The 23,347-nt window shown below is 41.3% G+C and overlaps 1 protein-coding gene across 4 annotated transcripts in view; it reads right to left on the bottom strand.

Annotated features, from left to right (window-relative positions):
- The window catches only part of kif26ba (kinesin family member 26Ba), a 104,646-nt gene that overhangs the window by 449 nt on the left and 80,850 nt on the right, over nucleotides 1-23,347 (bottom strand). Inside the window, exons 11-26 of one of the 4 annotated variants that reach the window (XM_085369874.1) lie at nucleotides 21,935-22,124; nucleotides 15,713-15,884; nucleotides 14,773-15,099; nucleotides 14,511-14,687; nucleotides 13,840-13,975; nucleotides 13,508-13,742; nucleotides 13,285-13,389; nucleotides 12,982-13,103; nucleotides 11,993-12,169; nucleotides 11,121-11,425; nucleotides 9,394-10,992; nucleotides 8,730-8,953; nucleotides 8,325-8,474; nucleotides 7,997-8,211; nucleotides 3,589-3,854; nucleotides 1,309-1,459 (exon numbers count right to left, since the gene is read on the bottom strand). In XM_085369874.1, the coding sequence (XP_085226000.1) occupies nucleotides 1,309-1,459; nucleotides 3,589-3,854; nucleotides 7,997-8,211; nucleotides 8,325-8,474; nucleotides 8,730-8,953; nucleotides 9,394-10,992; nucleotides 11,121-11,425; nucleotides 11,993-12,169; nucleotides 12,982-13,103; nucleotides 13,285-13,389; nucleotides 13,508-13,742; nucleotides 13,840-13,975; nucleotides 14,511-14,687; nucleotides 14,773-15,099; nucleotides 15,713-15,884; nucleotides 21,935-22,124 (4,551 nt within the window). Of the gene's footprint in view, nucleotides 1-1,308; nucleotides 1,460-3,588; nucleotides 3,855-7,996; nucleotides 8,212-8,324; nucleotides 8,475-8,721; nucleotides 8,954-9,393; nucleotides 10,993-11,120; nucleotides 11,426-11,992; nucleotides 12,170-12,981; nucleotides 13,104-13,284; nucleotides 13,390-13,507; nucleotides 13,743-13,839; nucleotides 13,976-14,510; nucleotides 14,688-14,772; nucleotides 15,100-15,712; nucleotides 15,885-21,934; nucleotides 22,125-23,347 lie in introns of all 4 variants that reach the window. The other 3 variants (XM_085369947.1, XM_085370006.1, XM_085369979.1) reach the window with 3 other exon arrangements.

Here is a 23,347-nt window from a genome sequence, read left to right as displayed (position 1 = left end):
ATTATCGAATAATGTAAAGAGAAAAACTTCCAGCTAAATCCCTGCAAGTCCAAGGACCTCATAATGGACTTTACGAGAGAGTAGCAGAGGAAATTTGGCCCTCTCTGCATATTTGGGGCCCATGTGAAGAGGGTAGATAACTTTAAACACGGTAGTGTTTACATCACAAAGGACCTGTCATGGTCCTGACACATGAAATCCCTGGTGAAGAAAGCCCATCAGCACCTATAGCATCTCAGGTACCTAAGAGACTTTAAACTCCCACTCAGGGTGCACAGGAACTTCTACACCTGCATCTTGAGTGGGAATATCAACACCTGGATGGTTAGTTGCACCAAGCAGGTGGTCTGTTAGCTGAGAGAATCTTCAAGACCACCCTCCCCCATCTGTGGGACAGCGTAGAATAAGATCTCAGAGGATCAATAGGAACTCCAGCCCTTCTTTTATGGTTGCATGATTCATTATGTTGGTTGCACTTTTATTTCATATACAGCCCAATAGGTACATAACTGAATAATTAAGTCTGATGTAGCCTATTGCTACTTATGTAAAATCTGCATTATTATCCAAGAACTGTTACGATTAGGATTCACATCACAATTCACACATAAATCAGAGATTTATCCATTTTTTCATACCCGAGTTTGTTTGTACTTTGCAAAAAATGTACAAAAAGTGCCTCTGACCATTTATTCAAAGAAATGACAGCTAGCTATCTTAGCGAATTTAAACACAGCTGTATTAAATCACTACTACTTATTGATAATTATTATTATTATTAAATGTGTTTTCTTAAAAAGAAGATTAGGGCATGGCAGCATGCTGATTGTATGCAAAAGCCTGTTTAGATGATTCTGATTTACTAAATTGTACAGTAGTAAGAAAATGTCCTTACAGTGCAATTGAGGGCAATTAAGCCACACCCTTACAAAAAAACACAACAAAGCAAAACATTATTTCGTATCGTGAAAGTTTGCCCCATCAGATGCATCAATCTGCAACAACACAATCCTTCCCACAAATGCATTTGTGTCTATTGAAGTAAAATCTATAATGCCCAGTCACTTCATATTTTAATAATGAAATGACAGAATGTATTTGTCTGAAGAATGAACCAGCAGTCATGTAGCACAGCATTAGTAATTAACATGAGTCATATAAAATATAAAAATATGCATCATAACTTAAACATAATAGACTTATTTATTTCAGAATAATCCTCCACTAAAATCCTAAACAGTTTCTAACCTCCTTTGCTCTCTCACACACAGACCTGTATTCCCTGATGTGTCAGAGGTCCACACTTACACTCAGTGGTCCACTTGTGTGGCTCCAGCATCAAGTACTGTTTGGTTTGTTCCAGTTCTTTCTTGAGACACTGGTACTTGGCTCTGACTTCACTGATTCGCTGCTGGCGGTGCTCCAACAGACGAAGCTTGGCACTGACATACACCACCTCCTGACACACAGAGAAGGCAGACAGATAGACACGGATTTTATTTAGCTTTATTTTTTCAGAGGAGCGTGTTGTGAAACACAGGTGGGTCTCCTTCAGCAGCAGCACGCTTAAAATTCACACAGTTAAATACATTCGCACCTCATCGTCTCCCACTGTGGCTGCAGCTGAGCGCCTTCGGACACTGAGCAGCTTTCACTGGAACACGATTGTGGCTTTCTTAAGGTTGCTGCAGGGAAAATCTATATTTCATGCTTTTTCTCCATTTCTCTTTTCCAGTGCTCACAGTGCTCTCTCCTCTGATCACATAAAGGTTTAACAGTGGAAACCCCCCCAAAACCTGCATTCATTTACAACAATTTCCTAAGTTTAACAATTTTATTCTGCAAAGTCCTCAGAATTTAGAATCATTTTTTTAAGTAAGCCAAGATATGTAGATTTATTTAAAAAGTTCACTGTTCACACAGAACTAAATGCTAATGTTGAGCTATTCATGTTCTGAAAATCCTTGCTGTTGTATTTTTTAAAACCTTTTGGTTTCTTTCCACACTGTCACAACAACACAAATCCTTTTTCATCCATTGCCCAACCACCAGCTTCCTCTTCTGGGTTTCCATTAGCAGCAGTGTCCAACACTTATTGTTTTTTAATGTGCTTCACCATCATTATTCATCAAATCAGTGTCACTGGAATCAAGAGCAATAGCCATCTTGCACTTCTGCTCTCCTTCTCCTTCACTCTTCTAAAGACATCCATTCATCCTTCCCCTTCAGTCAACCATAATAAATCCTAAAAGTTTTTTGCTATTTTCTTCTTCCTCCCTCTTTTACACGTGCTTCCTAGTCAGCCTCCTACATAACTGTAGTCCGGTGGGAACTAGATATTTTTAAAATGTGTCGAAATGAAGCTCTGAACACCGCATGTACAAATATCAAGTGGCAACAACCATCGTAACCGAGGATTGCTGAGTGGTGGCTCCAAAAACACTCCCAGTATCAACTTCCATTACAAATTCAATTAAATGTTCTAGTCACTCTGGTGTCATTAGTTCACTCTTCCTAATCAGTGTATTAGTGGCTATTTTTAGGCTTTAGAGAGAGAATGAGAGATACTGTTTGGATGAGGCAAGCCGGAAGTAAAGCTGGAATCCAAGAACCTGTTTTAGTTGAGAACTGGTGCCAAATTGTCTGGTTCATCTGAATAATAAATCACTTCCTGACATGGTTGATCTCATTACTGAGGTTTCAGCAGAACCAAGTCCGATTTAGCCTGTTTTTCTACTCTGATTCTACCCTGTATTCAGAGTCAGTCATAATAAAGTGCTACGTTAATGCTGGAAAGGAGGAACTGACAACCAATGAGATCTGTAGGCAGAACTGATAATGGCATTGACAACAATAAAATCTTGCTTAGATTATGATATGTTGTAATAACGTTTAATTTTCTTTTGTCCTCACTTGCTGGTGGTGTATGCAGAACTTTTCCATAGATGGTTTTGCTTTTCATCAGCGTGTCTTAATCAGTTTTGGGTTCACTGTAATTTTGTCCTGTTCTTTGAAAGTAATACCAGTAGACCCTCAGGGGATTCCACTATCCAAGAAAGTGAAAATATATTTTCTTTATGGTTTTAAATCTTAATGCACAAACTGTCACATTAAGTAAACTGCTTTAAATGTAACTCGTCTGTTAGCTTCTAGCTACACTCGCCTCCTCCACCCTGCTAATATTTGGAGCCTTGCCTGGCTCCAAGGAGACAAGATAGCACCAGACATTAACATTATTCTCTAGGCTTCAGTTTAGCTCTAATGCAAACTCACTGAGTGATATTATCAATATCCATCTTTACATACGCCACATGTTCCTTTACTAAAATGATATGCTGCTTCCTAAATTTGAAGTTTTGTTTTCCTGCAAACTGCCCAATAACAACGCACCCTGTGATGACACATATATGCCTGAATTTTTTACCTTTTGCCCATCACCCATTTAGGTTTTTGCTCAAGGACGTGTTGACATACGGGCAGGAAGAGATAAGGATCAAATTTCCAACCCTGCAATTTGTTGACCTGCTCCACCACTTGACCTACAACAGCTGTGCAGCTCAGGTGTCTTTCCTCCCTCCTCCCTCTCACCTTGCTCCCTCCTTTGTCCTTCCTTTTCTGCAGCCGTTCAACATCATCTATCTCGTACACCTTGATCTCAAAGGTTTCTGTTGTTGCGGTCACTGCCCGGAGGTTTGAGGGTGCAGGTGGCCCAAGTGGCCCGTCGACCCAGCATGCACCAGGGCTGGAGGAGGAGGAAGACGAGGACGTGATGGCTTGTTTGGAGGAACGGTGAGAAGGCGATGATGAAGAGGAGTCCAAGGTTAGTGCTGGGATCAGACGTCGACGCTGGAGACCTAAAAGAACAAATAAAAAGAAGATTACAGAAAGACTGTTACACACTGATGACAGGAATAGTGAAGTTTTGAGCTAAGACGATAAACTGTTCATATGAACGGCAGAATAAAAAGTGTCTTTTAATTCTAATTGAAGAAATATCGCATGTTTGGAGTTATATACATTCTACTTTTTGGTGCATTTTATATAGCATTGAAGTGCCAGGTTATAGAGTGCAAAAAAAGCTGAATATGTTTAAAAAATAACTGATCTGAGCCGATCTGATGCAGTTTTTTCCTAAATATACAAAGTGCCAAAGAATTTTTCAACTCTGCTTGTTTTATCTCATTCATATGCTTAGTTTGCTTGCAGTGCGTTTTACTCTCAAGATCACCATTAGTTTAGCTCCATAATCCTCAAACAGTGCATCAGTCCCTAGTGGTGTGGCACAGAGCCACCACAGGTGGGGTGTGGATGAACAGAAGAAAAATGCTAAATGAAACTAAGCTAAATGAAAATGGGAAAAACAAATACTGATATTATAGTGCTGAACTTTATTATTCACTAAAATAATTCTAGGGTGTAGTAATACCCAAAAGTGATGAGGTTCAAACCAACTATCAGAATGGGGACAAAGGAGGTCTGAAGTGACTCAGTGAGATCCTGCCAGATGTACTGGTCCTACCTAAGTCTAAGGAGCTGGGAAAGGAAAAAAAAAGTCTGGACTTCTTTAAGTTGCTTGAAGACGTTTCACCTCTCATCCGAGAAGTTTCTTCAGTTCTAAGGTCAAATGGTGGGGAGTCCCAGATTTAAGCCCTGTGGGAGTATTCCCCCAAGAGGGACACAAGGTGCATTGTTATTGGGCAGTTTGCAGGAAAACAAAACTTCACATTTAGGAAGCAGCATATCATTTTAGTAAAGGAACATGTGGCATATGCAATGATGGATATTTGTCCCTCTTGGTGGGATACCCCCACAGGGCTTAAATCTGGGACTCTCCACCATTTGACCCTAGAACTGAAGAAGCTTCTCGGATGAGAGGTGAAACGTCTTCAAGCAACTTAAAGAAATCCAGACGCCTTTTTCTTTCCAAACTTCTTAGACTACGATGACCTGGATGACTGAGAACCTTTAATGGTCCTACTGGAGTTTTCCCATACAACTATCTCTAGAGTTTATAGATAATGGTCAAAAAAACCCAGAACCCACAGAGAAGAGAATAACTGAACTGCTTTGAGCTAATAAGAACGCAGTAACTCAAATAACCAGTTGTTATAACCAATGTATCCAGAAGTGCATGTCCAAATGCACATGTCAAATCCTGAAGCAGATGGCAGAAAACCACACCGGGTGCTACTTCTGTCAGCTAAGAACGGAAAACTGAGGCTGTAAATCACCCAGACTCACAGAAATCGGGCAATAGAAGATCAGAAAACTGCTGCTGGGTCAGAGTTTGGTGTGAACAACACGAAAGCATAGATCCTTCCTGCTGTGCATCAATGGTTCAAGCTGCTGGTGGTAGTGACAGCACCCATTTAGTATAACTTAAATGACACAGCCTACCTGACTATTGTAGCTGACCATGTTTATCCCTTTATGATCACACTGTACACTTCTTCTAATAGCTGATTCCAGCAGGATATCACACTACAAAGTTAAAATCATCTTTAATGCGTTTCCTGAACACAACAATGAATTTAGTGTAGTCAAGCACCCTTCACGTACACCAGATCTCAAGCTAATTTGTGACGATATCATGTCAATATGAATTAAAATCTGTGAGGAATGTTTCCAGGACCTTGTTGACTCTTCGTCATGAAGAATTAAAAAGCTCTGAAGGCAAAGACAGGCCCAACCCTGTACTAACAATGTGAAACTACAGCAATGAAATGACCAATATTCACCCTCGGGGTCTTCAGACATAGCTAAATGGCCTGTATTTATATAGCGCTTTACTAGTCCCTAAGGACCCCAAAGCGCTTTACATATCCAGTCATCCACCCATTCACACACTGGTGATGGCAAGCTACATTGTAGCCACAGCCACCCTGGGGCGCACTGACAGAGGCGAGGCTGCCTGACACTGGCGCCACCGGGCCCTCTGACCACCACCAGTAGGCAACGGGTGAAGTGTCTTGCCCAAGGACACAACGACCGAGACTGTCCAAGCCGGGGCTCGAACCAGTAACCTTCCGATTACAAGGCGACCTCCCAACTCTTGAGCCACGATCGCCCCATATGAGCTATATGATCTTTTTTGATTTAACATATTTGACACATTCTTACATTTCTGTTAAATCATATTTGTTGTGTAGCAATGAAGAAAAAAAACTGGGAGACATTACTGGAACTATTTTATAGTACAGCAGTTTAGCTACAAGCTTTAGTCTTACATTGAACTGCAATATATCTGACATCTCTCTGCTAAGAAAAAAGACATCTTTCCAAATTTCAGATTCTTCCTTGAACGCAATAAAACCCCTTAAGTGTCGGTTCACTCAGTGGGCATACCTTTCTTGTTTTGCACAGACATGATCGGTGGGAGTGGGGAGGAAGACAGATAAAAGACTCACTGGAGAGAGACATAAAGGAGGGGACAAAAGAAAACTGTCGCGCGAGACAGAATGTGAAATTGATAATGGAGAAGTGAAGTGAGATAAATAAAAAAGCAGGTAGAGCTCATAGATAATAGCAGCGGGTCAGTCTCTAATCTAACCACTGCGCAACACTGAACACACGTCCGCTTTGCATGGAAATTTCCAGACATGTCAACAGGAATGAGAGTTATCAGATTCACCAGAAAGTCAGTGATAAGGTATGTGTGAGAGAGGGGAGAGGAAGTGCTGATTTTAATAAGGTTGCAGCTGTCTTTTGGTCTCGAAGCAGCGCATAAAGGTCAAGCAGAGACATTTGTATTTCATTAGGAAGCAGCATAGAACGGGACAGAGAAAGATTGAGTCTGCGGGGAGAGGAAGATGCGAGGGAAGCGAGCTGGATGAATGACAGAGAGATGGGGTGAATACGTGGAATATGAGGAGAGAGGTAAGCACATGAATCCAGCCTAATGAAAATCAAGGATAAAAAGAGAGACTCAGCTGGAGATGTAATTAACATTTCAGCTGGATATTGCCTCGGTCCTTTATACACATGCTCTTTCTGCCATTTTATTATTAAGAGTATAATCAGTTTTCTATCACCGGGGCTCAACTGTATCAATCGTTCCTCGCTTACTGGCTTCACCTTGATTCACAACAAACACAGAATAATCCTTCACACCTTTGTGTCATCTTGTGGCACTGTCGTGGCTCTTTGATCCACAGAATCGGTTGTGGTGAAAGCAAAATGAGAGTAAACCCGGAATTTACGCTGCATGGCAGGAGGTGAGACTGCTTCCCGCACACTTGGATGGAAAGGCTAATTCCCTTTCGAATCAATAATTAGACACACACTGGAAGGAGCTGCCTCTCTTCAATCTGATTTTTTATGCACATATCAATCCTCATGCTTAACCAATAGACAGTAATTTGGCAGGCACATTAGCAAGCTCTCTGTGTTCTGTTCTGGTGAATATATATTCATTACAGCCTACACCAGCAGATTCCCTTTTACCATTTCACAGATGACTGGTCAGGGTCACCTTACCTTACCCAGCACCTCCTGTAGCCACAGCTTTCTTCACATTTCCCTTAACTGTTCGCTTCTTTTGTTACAGTGCTTTTCAACATCACAAAGGTGTCTATTTCTATTTCCAGCACTTCTATGTTACTGTTGTTTTGAAAAATATATGATCAAAATTTCACGCCTAAAAATTTGTTTGTAAAAGTTAATATGGTAAAAGTGGGCAAGCATCACACATTGAGGATACATTGAATAGAAATGGTACAGATGTTGGATATATATTTATTCATGTAATTATAAAAACTAGCCATCTGGGTGGTTTTAGCGCAGGGTGTATTTAATTTCATGTTTTTAACGCTTGTGCTTGTGCCAGCTTAATTAGGAGTGCTAAGACACTTCGACTTGTTCAGAAGAAATTACCACTAGTTATGTTGAGGAAAATCCTAAATTTGCCTTCCTATAAAGAATAGCAAGCGGATTATCAGGTTTTAGTTGAGGGGTGAAGATGTTTATAAAACGCGATTTTGAAAATTTGTGTCGTGACCTGTGTTGCTCCTGCTCTTCTTGCTGCTTCTGGAGCTCCGTCGGGAGGAGGTGGTGGCTGAGCTGTGCTCACTGAGGGAGTCCTGAGCAGAGGAGGTACTTCCTGTGTTCTCACTGCTGTCTCTCAGCATGCTCTCATACCCACTGCTGCCTCCACTGTGGTAAAACAAAGCCGTCTTCCCCATTGCCGGAGGGAGCTCACCACTCAACACACTGCTGTTAGAGGCATTATGAGATCACAGTTAGAGATGAAGCAAAATACAGAAAAAATACATGTTTTATTTTGTGAAATTTAAGTTTCAAATTCCTCAGAGCCCTAAAGCTTGTACCTGTTGTCACTAGCATGGCCGCTACTGCAGCGGTGTGGTTTTCTGGGAGCTGTAATCTTGCTGTAGGGAGAAGGCAGTGTTTGTACCACTGCTGCCCTCTCCTCTCCCAGGCTATCTCCCCCACCGCCTCCTGCTCCACCTCCTCCTCCACTGAGAACAAGGAAATAGGAAGCAGTAAATAACTTCGAACAGATTATTATCTGAATGAACTTAAATGTCACTTTGCCTTACAGTTTGCACCTTACATTATCACGACTTGCCAAAGTTACTCTTGCATAATATATGGATCTAATCTTGCATTTTATATTAGCTGTCCTATGAATAAATGAAAAATGCTTCCATAGGAACCACTAAATAGGTGTACAGTATATGTAAATATACTTTTATGATATAAAACTAACAAACCTTGTCCCTCTTTCCTCTGTTGGATCTGTGCCTCCTCCCTGAACATGACTCCTGGAACGGGAGCCAGCACTCCCCTGGAGTAGCTCTGAGATTCGACCGTTAACAGCTCGGAGAGGAAGCTTAGCAGCCAGACTTCCCCCTCGACTTCGACTCAGAGACTGGGTAGACCAGGACCCAGGGGCAGGTCCCTGCTGCTGCACAGGGGCCGGGACTGAACTCTGGGGCTAAAAAGACAAGTAAAGTGGTTTAGGTGGATGGAAGGAGAAATGTAAGCCAACATCCTTTAATTACTTTAAAGCAGCAATCCCAGTCCACGTGGGCCGGTTTCCCTGCAGGTTTTAGATGTGTCCTTGATCCATCACAGCTAATTTAAATGGATAAATTACCTTCTCAACATGTCTTGAAGTTCTCCAGAGGCCTGGTAATGAACTTATCATGTGATTCAGGTGTGTTGACCCAGGGTGAGATCTGAAACCTGCAGGGACACCGGCCCTCGTGGACTGAGATTGGGGACCCTGCTTTAAAGGATGGACGTTAAAGCTAAACACAGTTTGAGGAAGGTCCTTAAATAATTTTAGCTAATTTTGTCTGATGAGCTTGTGGTTTACAGATGTTAAAGAAAGTGAGCGCGGATCATTTACTTTGAAGAAATATTTATTCCTACCTTTCCATTAGGAGGAAGGCTGGAGCTCCGGCTGGAGCTTTGGCTTAAAGACTTAGTAGAGAAGCTCAGAGTCTTGGTGCTGGAGGCAGACAGACTCCTGGCCTTGGGACTGCTGGTCATCAGCAGCTTACTAACTGCTGATATCTTTGACTGGCTGCTGGTCTTAGCTGGTGACTGTGGAGCGCTGTTTGGACTGGTACTGCCACTAAAAAGGCTGCTGGTGTTTCCAGAAGAAGAAGATAGTGATCCAGCACGGTTGAGGCTGCGTCCAGTGCGAGGCATGGTGCTGTCTCCCTTCACTCCCCCTCCCCCTCTAAGACTCTCACCTCTCTCCAAGGAAAAGCAGTCATAATGATGGGAACCACTGTGTGAGCTGTGGACTCGGCCCAGAGAGTTGGTTCTGTTGGCAAGCTGCTCCAACTTGGCACTGAAAAGCCTACTACTGTCTATGCTGGAGCCTCGCTGTCGAGTTACTCCTGCAGGGCCACAGCCAGATACCCCTGCATCATCTGCCGAGTTCCCCTGCGATGAGACTCCATGTGTGGTTTGCTGGAGAGGGCTGGCTGCCCTGTTCCGCTGGTCTAGACTGGACTTTCGTACAGGCGGCAGCGGTGGGATTCCCCCTTTTTTATGAGAGAAAAAGCCCTGCTTTCCATTGGATCCCCAGCGATCAAGTGTGGCACGGGGACTACAAGGAGTTGAAGTGGTGACTCCAAGATTACGGTACTCGCTTCCATTGTCTAAGCCGTCATGGCGGTTGACACGGTGCCATCCGCGTGGTAGACTAGCGGTACGGTGGATATCTGGGTTATAAATACTAGTCAAGCATTCACCTTGGGCAACAACAGCCACCATCTCACAACCATCCACCACTCGCTTAAAAGAGTCTGGCGATGACACCACCTCACCACCTGAACTTGAACTGCCACGATCACCACCCCCACCATTTGCCTTATCTATTGAGTGGCCCTTCGAATGCTCTGCCTCCCTCTTCTCCAGTTTCCTTTCACACACTAGTTCCTTGGACTTTCCTTCTTCTGTACCACGTTTCAGCCAGGGGTCTTCAAAGCTCATCTCACTTGAAATAGATGCTATAAATGCTGCACTGGATTTGACTGGATCTTTCATAAAGTTGGCCTTTGTAGGTGAGGAGAGGATGGTGGCTTCCTGGACAACCATGGGTTTGACAGCTGCACATGGGTGAACAAGGATGTTGGTCTTGAAAGGAGCCATGTTGCCAGGTCCTGCCAGAATTTGTATGTTAGTTTTAGCCATGGAAGGAGGCAGTTTTCTCAGCCTTTCTTTAGTTGGAGTACCCTTATCACTCTGTTTCTCTGACAGAACCATTTCTCCTTCCAGACTCCCTCTTCTTGGGGTACCACCATTTTCATAACCATCCAGCGTCTCGATTCCAAAGTTGGGATCAGGATCAGCCAGTGCCTCCCCTTGCTGGCTCTGGGACTGGCTGAAGCTATGAAGAGACTGATCAGCTTCGCTGCCCGCGCTCAGATCACTCACCCAGGAAGAGTTGGGTGAACCACAGTTTGACATTCCTGTGGCTAAGGATTCACCTTCTGTCCGCAGCTTGGCCATTGCCACCTAAAACCAATCAAGTATGACATCTTGAAATCCAGAAACAATTATAAAATGTGGCTGTTAAAGTTTAAATAATGTCAAATCTATTTTATTTATGCAAATTCAAACCAAACGATCAAAGTAGCACTAACCTCTGCCATGGCAACAACATCTGAAACCCCCGAAGATGCTGCAGGACCTACAAGCATGTGATCCTCCACAACTCCATCTAAAGCAGTACAAATGGGTTGAGAGCCAGTAGCGAGGGCAGCTGCAGAGCCACAGTCACTGTTGAAGCTGATGATGCTTACTGGACGACCAGCCAAGCCTTCATTCTCAATGAGAGCAGTAATGTCAAGGTCCTCCTCACCTCCAGTAACCACAGTGTACACCAGTTCATCATCCCCAAGTACAAGAGGTCCAAGTGTTACTGCAGATGCTGCTGAACCTGAGACTCCTGGAAGAAAATATAAAGATAGAAAAAAGCGAAAGTTAATTTCTCAGTTCTTCATGGTCTTTATGTATATGCCGATCAGTTAAAAAAAAAAAAAAGTGGAAAAGAGTCATTCAGTTACGATGCAGTGTTATTCTAGGAAATGCTGGGTCCCTACAATCATGTGGACATAACCTTCAGACCCATGACTCCTGCAGACCAAGCACACCTCACATGCAAATATCCATCCCTGATGGCAGTAGCTACCTGCTGCACTGAGAGTTTGAAAAACTCCCCTTGGTCTCCAGATCTCCACATTCAATCAAGCATTTGAGGGATGCTCCAGAAGTAAACTGATCCTTAAAACCTCTCTGACACAACTCACAATAATCAAGAGATCTCCCGCCAACAATCCAGTTCCAGACACTTTAGAACAACCCCTGAGTCTTAACAGGTTACAGCTGTTTCAACATTTCTGCATGTGGTTTTGATAGAGCGCCTTATTGTCATTAAAACTGCAAGGATTACCCACAATGTACTTTCTCACCACTTTTCCTCGTGTTAAAACAAGCTGTGTTTACTGGAACTTACCATCCTTGCTATCCAAAGGTATTGGTGGTACATCATCATCGCAGAGCGTCTCAGCTGAGCCCAGGCTGGCAGATAACGATGGAGTTGGCTCACGGACTTGTGGGCTCATCCCTGCAGGAGAACTCCTGGACAGCAGGGACTCTGTGGAGGAACGACCACTGTCTGCAGCCAAACTGTCTGTAGAATCAGAAACATCTGGCATTGTAATTTATTTTGTTTTCCAAGTGCAGGGAAATTGGCATCACGCTGAGAAGACAAGTTCAAACCAGTGATTATTATGCAGATAAACTGTGTCATACACAGGTGACTCAGCATGTGTCTTTTATGCATCCAGCATATATAAAACAGCAGTAACATTACCCGGGAAGAATTCACCATTAATGAACGGGGAGATGCACATAAGAACAAATGTTTCTCATCATGATGCTTGAAACATGTCATCAAATGTTTCAAGCATCAGTTGCAAATTGCTTACTGATTTTTCTCAACTCGCCAGTATTTGTAAGACTTCTTGCATTTAAAACGAAAATTTTTTTTTTTCCAATATTCTTCTAGTCTTTATCTCATCCAAATGGATGCAACATTAAATGGAGAGAACAAATTCACTTTTTTAGTGAAATTGGAGCACTATACAAAAATTATTTTTGTAATCTTAAAAGAAACTCATATACACCCTAAAGGATACTCTAGAACTGACCAGCCAAGAATTCACTGTAGCTTATTTCTGATATTTTTACTTGAAGTAGATGAGTATGATGGGTGGTGACAGGTAGTTGTAATGAAATGTTACTATTTAACCTAAAAAAAGGAAAATTTAGATTTAAACTGAAACTTAAACTGAGATAAGAAAATAAAAAGACAAAGGAGTGAAATGGAAAAGTAAAAATAATTAAATGTAATATCCATATATAGCATATATATGTATACATTAAAAAAAAAAAATTAACACAGTTCTAAAGCGTAACTGTGTAAAAGAAAGAAAAGCATACTGTCTGACGTCAAAGCATCCGGGGCCTGGCCTTCCTGAGTGTTTGAGGATACAGGCTGCATTGCTGGAATGACACCCTTTTGGGTATACACTTTGCACCGCTGGGATGGGGATGATGGAGGCCTGAGAAGCAAGATAAAAATGAATTAGATTGCGCAAACTGAATTTTTGGCGCTGAACATTTACACATCAGAGCACTTGAGAGTTCTAGTACATAGCTTTATTTAACACTTTCCAAGTTTTGCTCAAAACAAAATGAAGATTTTTGCCATCAGCACTATGCTTCACTGTATATTTGCTTCACCTGTACTCTGAGGTTTTGGTCAGGCTGGCAATTCCAAGACGTGGTGATCCTAGAGGTCGTGACTTCCCCTCACAATTGCCGCCCGCCACATTCAGATTCTCATGACTGCACAAATGAGAGACAGTAAAAGCAATAAATCATGAATTAAACATATAAACATATTTCCTAAAGGCTAAGGGTAACATATGAAAAAGAGTACTGAATCTAAACCACCTGGTCTTACCTGTCATGTAGGTGGGAGTTCTTGGCTCTGTGCAGTGGGTTAGAGGTGATGCTGCTGCTTCCTGTAATGCTTCTGGTACTCGTAACTGTTGGGCAGCCAGAACTCTGAGTCAAGCTGTGGATCATTGTCTGGGCCAGCTCAGCCTCCTCCACCACCTCCTTGATCTCCTGCAGCTGCTGGTCATTGGTCCTCCTCCTGGACACCTGCACAGCCCCTCCTACATCACACGCAGGTTCTAGAAACAGAAGACCCAAAGGTGATTTACACGTTAACATACAGCACATGCAAAATATGAACGGAAGCATCATCATTATTCCTAATAATAATTGAACCTGTTTTGGCTTCTGTATCCAACACAGCTGGAGGGGCTGGAGCAGGAGCAGCAGCTGGAACAGATGAAGATGGACATGCCTCTTGTTTGACCCCTTGTTTGATAGCTGGAGCCTCTTCAAAGGGAAACTTTGCCACCTGCAAAAATGAACAGAGCGATGGGGAACAGAAGAGTAACAGACTATCATCAAAGGGAAAATTCTGAAATTATGTCGCTTTTATTTCTAAATTACAGTACACCGTTAATCACAACTTCAGTGATGGTGGAAGAGAATAAAAAAGATCACTTGAGCTCCAAACAACCTGCGCTATTGCCGTGCAAATATTGGGGTTCTGTATAAATATTTTCACAATAAGGTAATTTGTGAAAAGTAATTTGAATGTGTTATATCCAAACACAAATGGAAATACATGAGTATTGAAAGGCACAGAAAATTGCCACCACAAACAGCAGCTGTAACAACAATAAAAAAGCCGGACACGCAATGAACAAAATGCTAAGTAGATACAAACAGAACGCTTCTTTTTCATCTGAATAAATTGACAAAAATAGCTATCAAGCTTTCAATAGACCCCCTATTACAGATCCCATCATACTATGTCATCCTATTTGTATCTAAGATTTTTATTTGCACAATCACAACAAAAACAAGAGCAGAAGACAGTTCTTCACCTCCTCGCTGCCATCGATGCAGTCCAATCTCTCCTGCAGCTCAGCAAAGGTGTTGCACTTCAGGCATTCAGCTCCTTCCTCTGGGACAGGAGCCAGCGGCTGACCAAGTAGAGACTGAGAGGCTTGAGACAAAGGTTGTGAGGGGCCACTGGGCTGCTCGTCTGGCTGAGACTGCACCTGTTATAGAATTATTCTTCATCACAAATATTCTACTTAATAATGCTAAGTGTCTAATCTTTAAATGCACATATTTTCAAATTACCTTGTTCTGTGCCCCTGCTGCCTGATTTTGGCTTTGCTCTGAAGTTTTACCTCGAAGCAACGCAGGAATAATTGGTACAAATTCTGGGGGTTCCTCATTGTCCGTTAGCTCTCTGTCTGACACAGCTGCTCCATTCGGACCCACGTAGATGACTGTGTCGCATGACTGCTCGCTGCTGGAGTATTCGTCGGGGTCACTGGAGAGTCGCAGCAGCGGAAGGTCAGAGTCAGGGTCACCACGGTGATGGAAAGGTCGCAGGTGGGTCGGACGACGCATGCGACCCTCCTCGCAGGAGCTTTCTCCCCCAGAGGAGCTGGATGTGTATTGCTGAGAAGAGCCCAGATAATAAGGAAAGTGGAAGCAGAGAAGAGCGATGAGAGAGAAATGATTTCCTTTTGAGATTTGCAGAGTGAGATTGTCCTTTTTTTCTTTTCCTTTTAATTGACGGTTAGAGACCAGAAAGAAGGAGATGAGGGGATAACTAATATGGACCCAAGGCAGAAGATAAGAACTTCACTTCATTGCAGTTCAGTTTAACTTAATTCCTCCTATTTGTCTAGCATATTAGTAATAGAGTATCTTGTGGCTTGAAATGTCTTCTTTATTTTTAGAGCTGAAGCCCTCATTTTAACCTTTTGTCTTCTGCAGAACACTTTTGACATCTGTGAGCGCAAGAAGTCAATTTGTGTCAGCAGCAAACGGAGACAAGAAGGTTAAATATTTTGTATAACTAGTTTCAACTTCTATAAAAGATTTTCACCTAAACTCCAAAAATTAAAACACTGCAGTGCACTGTCAGGGCAATGTGTGTTTCAGCATAAAACGAACCGTCAAAAAAGTAATTTATGTTTGTTTAAGACATTATACCTGGCACTTTACTTGTCTATATCTGGATAGTTTTATTATTTTAATGAAGCACGAAGAATGAAATAAAACTCACCACTGTGACTTTAGTTTTCTTCTTTTTCATGCGGAGCACCCGGGAAGCAATCTGAATAGTGGAGAGGGTTTCTGAGAAATCTCTAGGTGAGGCAGAGATGTGAGCAATCATGGTGGTCCGGCAGTTCATGTTGCCTAGCGACTCCCTTAGCAACATGGTCAGCTTTCTGTCCCTGGTTACACATATACACCGAGACGTGAGCATTGAAGACATGTTGTAAATACGCACAGTCACTTAAAGGTGTGACAAAACTGGTCGATTTTCTCACAAATGCCCACGTATGTTTTGGCTAAAGGGTATTAATAACTCTTCTTGGTCAGGTAGAGCATTTTCCACAAGTTAGAGAGTCTGCAACATTAACACAACACAAGGCTAACATGAAATTTAAATGAAAAAAGTACTTATAATCATTAGTTATTTTTCCGATTATTAATGCAAAAAGAGACAAACAATTTGCTAATTAAAGCTCACAGTTCACCTATTTAATATTTATCCTCTGACCTGTAGCACTTTTTAATCCATCTTTTGGTGTAGGTTGTGCAGCTTTTGAGATATTTGCTAGATGCAGATAGTACTTATCTTTCAGTTATGAAACACTCAGTTGCATGATCTGGTGACTTCAAAGTATCTGCAAACTTTTTTGTGAGCAGTTTAATATAGGAACTATTTTCTTTCCCTCTTCACTCTCAGTACTTTTGTATGTCACTACTGCTTGATTGATTGATTGATTGATTGATTGATTGGCAATTTATTTCAACATGTGAACAATATACAAGTACATTTAGAAAAGAAATAAGAGAGAAAAAAAATACTATACAAATTACATACATAAAAACATTCTGATTAATTTACATGTTGAAAGGGAGTGGGAAGAAACTGCTTTCTGCTATAGTTTGTGTCCTTGTCTTTATATTCACTCTATTTGTTCTCTTCTGTTTTGCCCTCACACCTAACCAGTCTTGACAGATGTCTGACACTCTTTGAACCCTGTCTCTTCCTGTTAAAAGGGGGTTCTTCTTTCCCAATGTCACCAAGTGTTACTTATATCGCCTTGTTAGACTGATGGTTTTCAATGTGAAATTGTAGCATCTATTAAAAAATAAAACTGTCCGGACAGTTATCTATAATCTAATAACAAAAACAGCAGTCCTGTAACTTTGCAAAAATAAGTGCTTCTTGCTCTGAAAATGAGCCCAAAAGAGCTTCCAGTTCAAAAACTAGAGTTTGTGGACACACACCCTTAATGTTCAACTCCTGTCATACTGTGTCACATGTGCATGCACGCTTCACTCTGGATAGCAATACAGTTGATGGGTGTAGTTTAGTGGAAAGAGATGAAGTCCTGCATGAAACTGCTCACAACAGAATTTTCTAATATCTCCAAGACAGTGCAGCTCATCACAAAACAATCTAGATGGATAAGCAGCACTCCAGACCAGTAGTAAAATATATACATTTGATTTTTGGGTGAACAGTCCCTTTAAAAGAGGCGCTCAGGGTATGATAAAGTCTAATATTGGGAGATGGTCTATGTCCCAGAGAGATTAAACGAGCAGATGGGAGAGTAAAACTAGGCTGTGTGTTTAAGAAAAGACTTTCTCCTGGGTGGGCTACTGCAATCATTCATAATGTTTGTGTGTGTGCTGAGGCCTGCAGGCTGACAGTGAGTACAGCTCCTCTGTGGCCCGATACCTCATGCTGCTGTCCCCCTTTTCTAAAAACACAGCCCGCAGTCAAGTCTTGCACACGTATGTGTACATTCACATGCGTGTATGTACACAACAGTGTACATACGCAAAGTACGTACACGCTCCTATCTGACCGCCTCCTCTTTTTCATTATTGCTTTCTTTTTTTCTTTTCTGATTTCTCAGTTTGCTGCCTCGGGCTTCAACAAATCCTCCAGTCTCTGTCTCTCTCTTTCGAGCTATCTCTGCATATCTTCCTGAGATTAATGTAGGTAAACTCATGACTCATGAAGTATTCATTTGGATGTTAATTCAAGTGCTGGGGATGTTGGATTGGGTCTTACCTATCAGCCTGTGCTAGATTTATTACAAGCTTTACCAGGCAGGAACATCGTATATGTAATATGACACTTTCTGTCATCTAAATTCCTGGATCACCACTGTTTCAGAAAATTCATATTAAGGCATTGAATAAGCAGCACTGTGGTACAGCTTTGCTCACAAATTTCTACTTAACTAAACTAATAAACTGAGAAAATCTAGAGTTCTAGTGTCAAAGAGATTTTGGCGAGAAGAGGAAAAAACTGCCCTTTGAGTGTCTTGATTGACAGAAAGACATGAGTGGGAAAGAGAAAACATTTTTTGGACAAGAAGTTGTGCAGCATCCACGATGAGGAAAGGGAATGTTTAGTAAATGTGTTAAGGGTCTTTGCAAGAGCATATTGTGACTGAAACATGGGTCTTTCAAGCATGTTGACTGCTGAATCGTGCCGAGACGCTTGGATTCTTACAGAAGGCAGTGCTGGTTGAACAGTCTGACTCTTTTTGTGAACTGGGAAGCTACAAAGTCCAAAAGTGTACTGATAAATGGTAGATTCACTGGTTACCTAGCAACAGTACTGGAACAGGACTGGGATTATAAAAACAGGATGGGACCCTATCCTGGAAGCAGTGAAGCATTGCAAGACAGGCTCAGCAACTGTGATGAAAGAAAATGAGCAGCCGGACTTTAAGCGTGTTTCGTTTGAGTCGAATATTTTCCCCTCAAAGGAAACAGCCTGCTATATGATTGCTTTGGTTTCTAGGGATGAGAAAGGTGATAGGAAATTCAGCTGATCAATCAGTTTGGTTGTGGGTGAAACAGAGGTGTGGACTCGAGTCACATGACTTGGACTCGAGTCAGACTCGAGTCATTAATTTTATGACTTTAGACTTGACTTGAAAAAATGTTCTAAGACTTGTGACTTGACTTGGACTTTTAAACCAATGACTTGGGACTTGAATTGGACTTGAACCGGTTTACTTGAAAAGACTTGATATTTTACCCCAAATATAAAATTTAACATGCATATTATATAGATTGAAAATATGACGTCATTCAGGGGTAGAACCGCAAAGGATTCTGGGAACTCGTGGCAAGAGGTACTAGCGCACGCAGGCTTTCAATTGAAACCAGTCACACAGCGATAAAAAGAAACACAAAAATGTCAAGAAGCTGTTGTATTATTAACTGCAATAGCCGGTCGCATGACAGCCACGGGAAGCCGACGGGTAAAGAGATCGGTTGTTATCGGATTACGTCGTTGAAGAGAAATTGTTCGAGCCATGTTTCCGAAGTAACAAAGAGGCGACGGATGGCCTGGATTGCAGCCATTCAAAGACCAATTATAACGTCCCAGAACACTCCAGCTCACAGGTTAGTCTGCTCCAAGCATTTCCACAAAGGTCAGTCTGCTGTTGTAGTTAATGCGTCATTTTCATAACATAATTGGTGATATAGGTTACAAGCAAGTCTGGTGCTGAACAGAAATTGTCGCGCTATGCTCCTTTATTTATTGTGCATAAATAGTGAATTGTCCTGACACAATATTGTGTTTCGCTTCTGTTATTATGGTACATTGACAAAAACATATACTTTTATTCACAGGATAAAACAGTTGTTTTGTATCACTAATTGCCCAGTACGATTACAGCATACAATATTATTGTCACTGCTACATTTCTGTAATGCTACCAGAAATTATTTCCACTGCTAATTAATTACCGTTGAGCTTAAAGGTCCTATTAATAAACGGTTAACGAATGTGTATTTATGACGACGATTTGTGAGACTGGTAAACTTATGATACGTACGATGGTCTTTCGTTCTACACGGTGCATTTCAAGGTCCTGCACCCATCCGGCGGTAAACTGTACCTGGGCTTGTTGCAGTGACCTGAAGTTACTAAACTTCATGAGTGTATGCACTCACTCCAAGAACCGTATGATTATAAATATGCATATAAATATGCTACGATGAGATAGCTGACTTCATCTAACTAGCAAATGGTGTCCAGGCTACGTTGGTGATACAGTTTTTTTTTAATATGTATGATATTTTTGTCATGCGATTTTAAAGCCGGTCCTACAACCGCATCCAAGAATAACATGCAGCTTATCTCAGAACTGTCGGTGAAAATTATTCCAGGAGCTAAGTTTAATTGAGCTGCATTCTAAAGAGGTGCAATTTCACAATTTGTGTATATTTTCTAAGTTCACTATTTTGTCATGTGTTGAGAAAAACACAGATTTAAAAATTACATGGTCTAATATTTACATTTAGCATAACTGCAACATGCTTTTTCGTTTTTTTTTTTTTAAAGACTCGAAAGGACTTGAAATTCAAAATTTCAGACTTGTGACTTGACTCTGACTTTTACACCAGTGACTTGAGACTCGACTCTGACTTGCCTGACATTACTTGAGACTTGACTTGAGACTTGAGGATAAAGACTTGAGACTTACTTGAGACTTGCAAAACAATGACTTGGTCCCACCTCTGGGGTGAAATACACTCATCAGTCACAACATTAAAACTAGAGAGAGGTGAAGTAAATTATGTTCTTCTGGTGGACCTTGGGATTTGGTAGCAGCCTCCATTAGCAGGGCAATGCACCTAACCACGCCACTGAAATGGTTCAGGATCAGCAGATGGAAAGTGACAGAGTGTGCCGTAGATCCCAGTCTGATCAAGCATCAGAAGGTGGTGCCAGCTGGAACAACTCTACAGGGACCACTGCCAACATCCTGGTACCTGACACAACAGGACTATAGACTGTATAGAAAAGATGGATGTAGCTTCTGGATCTGAAGATTCTGGAGAAGTGCCTGAGGGCAATCAGGTGGGAATTCCTTTAGTCCATACATATGCAATAATCCTTTCTGTCATCGTTGTATTTTTACTCAGTTGTATATAGTATTTGTATTTGTATTCTATTTTTATCTTATTGTATATTTATTTTATTTTATTCTACTGTATATAGTATTTTATTTTATTCTATTCTGTACAGTTGTGTACTGTATTTATTCTTATTGTATTCTAATTTTTGCCTCATAACTTTTGCACTGTCCACTTCCTGCTGTGACAAAACAAATTTCCCACGTGTGGGACTAATAAAGGTTATCTTATCTTATCTTAGTCTGTAAATGGTCCTTTGGTTCCTTTGTCTGGGACCTTATTTGGGACTTTCTCAGACATCTAACATGATTTTCACTTTATTTTGTAAAGTGGTCTCCAAAAAATCCAGTGTTACTGACTACCTTATGAGTGTGTTTGCTCGTCACGTCCACTTTCAAAGGGTCAATCGGACGAGGGTGAAAACCCTCAGCTCAAGGTTTTAACTCTCTAACTAATTAGTGACGTCACAATGTCTGTGTTCGTCCTTTATATACAGTTTATGCACAAGACACCATTATTTTACCTTATAAATAAATACCTTCATTATATTTTTAATATATATCCTCCACAAGCCCAACTTCAACAGTCTTAGTTCAATCAAAAAAACTCTTACTTCCTGGATTTATAAAAATGTGTCAGTAACACAGCATGGATTGTTAAAAACCAGTCAAATCCCATCACACTCCAAAAGTGTCTGAGTCACCAATGCCAAATCAGAGACAGCAAAGCTGTGCTTAGAGCTTCAATGCTAAGTAGCAGGTTGTTTTGCAATGTAAATGCTACACAGCCTTGAGCAGAGTGGAAGAGCAGAAGGGAAGCAGAGAGAAATTAGAAAAAAGGAGGGCATTTACAGTTTCACATCCCGTATTCTTACTGCCAGAGCAGGACTATGCATCACTTTAGCTGTTATGATTTCTTTTCCCCTGGTTCAAGTATTTTTATTTTCAAACAATTTCTTCTGGCTAGAGTTACTGGCTCTATCATCTTTGCCTTTTCCTCTCTCCTTTGCTGTCATTGGCAGTCAGTTAACCAACAAAATGAATGTGATGAATATGTAACACCAGCTGCTGTTGTTTATGACAGTAAATCCCCCAAACCTGAAGCAACTTATGAAATCTGCTACTATCCTTTCCTTTTTACCTCTCACATCAAGATCCTGCTTTCCACCTCAGCCTACCGTTCACTCTTCTCAACAGTTTAGTTCACCAGTTTCTGAATTTATCTTTATTCTCCTCTTAAATTTATGCATTAATTAGTCATACTCCCACTCACCCACACCCACCCATAAACACAAACACACCCACCCACACGAACGTACTTATATGGGATGTGTTTGCTTCCATTGACCAGGGCCAGAATCACATTGCCGAGTGCAGACAGCGAAAGGCACAGAGGAGCCGAGCTGGGTGAAGAGTTCTCCCTGCTTTTCCCACCTCCTCCTCCTCCGAGTACTTTAACATCACAGCTGCCCAGGTCCAGCAGGTGGAGGCGACTGCGACCTCCTGACACTAGCAGACGAGAAAAGATGGCTCAAGATTGAAGGACAACTTAGAGTTGTTAATACAGTATACTGCATCTGTAAGAAATCTATATTAACAGTGACAGTAATAATATGAAGATAAACGTTTCCTAACATCAAACAAATCTTAATATTTGACAAAGATAACCCAAATAAATGCAAAATGTAGTTTTTGAAGGATTATTTAATTTATAAAGTAGAAGAAAAACTATGCAGACCTACCTGGCCCTATTTAAAGTTAGTAAGTATATAAAGTAATTGCCCCCTTGTTAAATCATGAATTAATGATGATTAACCGCATTTTTGGAAAAGCTGAGCTCAGTTTCTTAGCCACACTCTGGCCAGATTACTTTCTGTTGAATTAAGCAATTACAGAATATGAAGAACATGAAAAGGTTACATGAAAAAAGGCTACAAAATCAACACATGATGCTACAATTTAAAGAAATTCAAGAACAGACGAGAAACTAAGTCACTAACATCTATCAGTCTGGAAAGGGTTAAAAAGGCATTCTTACGGCTCTGGGACTTCAGTGAACCATAGTGAGAGCTATTATCCACAAATGGAGGAAACTTGGAACAGTGGTGAACTTTCACTGAGGTGGCTGACCTACTAAAATTACTCCAAGATTGAATTGATAACCCAACCAGAAGGTCACAAAATAACACAGAACAACACCTAAAGAACTGCAGGCCTCACTTAGCTTATTTAAGGTCAGTGTTCATGATTCAACAATAAGAAGGAGACTGGGCAAAAATGGCATCCATGGGAGAAAACCACTGCTGACCAATAAAGACATGACTTTTACTTTTTACAAGGTTTACATCCCATTAGATCTGACATAAAACTGATATAGTACTTCATAAGAAGAACATACAATCAAACACGGTGGTGGTAGTGTGATGGTCGGGGGCTGCTTTGTAGCTTCTGGATGTGGATGACTTCGTAATTTGTGGAACAATAAATTCTGCTGTCTACAGGACAACCCTGAAGCTCATGCAGGCCAAAAACTGATGCAGGGTTATGCAGCAGGACAGTAATTTGAAACACTGCAAATCTCGATCTGAGCGGCTCAAAATAATTAAATGAAGGTTTAAAGGTTTAGGGGATAATCACCTTTTCACACAGGACCAGGTAGGTCTGGGTAACGTTTCCCCTTAATAAATTAAATCATCATTTTAAAACTGTATTTTTGCATTTACTTAGGTTAT

Source organism: Diplotaxodon limnothrissa, linkage group LG1 (assembly GCF_057381915.1).
Source record: "Diplotaxodon limnothrissa isolate DT_005_m linkage group LG1, D_limnothrissa_male_GT1.1, whole genome shotgun sequence".
Lineage (NCBI taxonomy): Eukaryota > Metazoa > Chordata > Actinopteri > Cichliformes > Cichlidae > Diplotaxodon > Diplotaxodon limnothrissa.
The sequence above is the reverse complement of the archived record's forward strand: the minus strand, read 5'-3'. Positions and strand labels throughout refer to the sequence as shown.